The 983-nt window shown below is 43.7% G+C and overlaps 1 protein-coding gene across 1 annotated transcript; it reads right to left on the bottom strand.

The window, feature by feature from the left end:
* Positions 1–395: 395 nt before the first annotated feature.
* Positions 396–983, bottom strand: LOC136124265 (interferon omega-1-like). Its single transcript, XM_065878814.1, has one exon. It carries the CDS (start codon positions 981–983, stop codon positions 396–398), a length of 588 nt encoding a protein of 195 aa, XP_065734886.1.

Genomic DNA, 983 nt, shown 5'->3' with positions numbered 1-983 from the left:
TAGGTTTCAGAACTTAAAACACTCAAGAAGTTTTCTCTCATAAGAATTTAATAAATAAAAAACCATGCAAATTTAATGAAATGGAAAGGTGAATATTTTCTAAATTTTAATACAATGTAAGTATAAATATATTTATATGAAAATATAGAAATAAAATACATAAATAAATAAATAAACAAATAAACAGAATAAATAAATAACAGGGTAGTCATTGCTTAGGGACTGATGCCCCTGAAGCTGAATAATTTTAACATATACTTGCTTATTACTACTGACAAAGTATTAGCTGAATTCATACAATAAATTCTGTGATTAAAATTGAAATAAGAGCCTTCTGAAATGACTAAAGACATGTGTGCAAGGGTGATAGGGCATCTTAGTCAATGAGAAACATTTCAAGGTGACCCCAGGCCTCCATCCATAATTCTTATCCTTTCTTGCAAGTTGGTCGATGAAGACAAGGATCTCATGATTTCCACTCTGACAATTTCCCAGGCACAGTCACTGTATTTCTTCTCTTTCAGGTAGAGGTGGATTCCCTGGAAGTACCTCTTCACGGCCAGTGTAGGGCCTGTCACTCCCAGGGCAGTTTCTTCATCTCCCATCGCCTGCACCAAGCAGGCGTCCAGGTCCTCCAGCTGCTGATGGAGTCCAGTGCGGAGTTTGTCCAGGAGGGAGGTGTCCCAGGCGGCAGGGGAGCGCTCTGTGTGGAAGAGGCGGAAGGTCTGCTGGAGCATCTCGTGGAGGACAGAGGTGGCCTGGGCCTTCGGGAGCTGGCTGTCATCCACCATGTCCTGGGGGAAACCGAAGTCTTTTCTGTCCTTCAGACAGAAACGAGGGGAGATTCTCCGCATCTGGCCCAGAAGCATGAAGTTCTTCTTGCTAATCCACACGTGGTTCTGAGACAGGTCGCAGCCCAGAGATCCACCAGGGCCATAGCTGAACATCACCAGGGCGGTCAGTAGAGAGAGCACGAAGGCCAT

Source organism: Phocoena phocoena, chromosome 6, assembly GCF_963924675.1.
Source record: "Phocoena phocoena chromosome 6, mPhoPho1.1, whole genome shotgun sequence".
Lineage (NCBI taxonomy): Eukaryota > Metazoa > Chordata > Mammalia > Artiodactyla > Phocoenidae > Phocoena > Phocoena phocoena.
The sequence above is the reverse complement of the archived record's forward strand: the minus strand, read 5'-3'. Positions and strand labels throughout refer to the sequence as shown.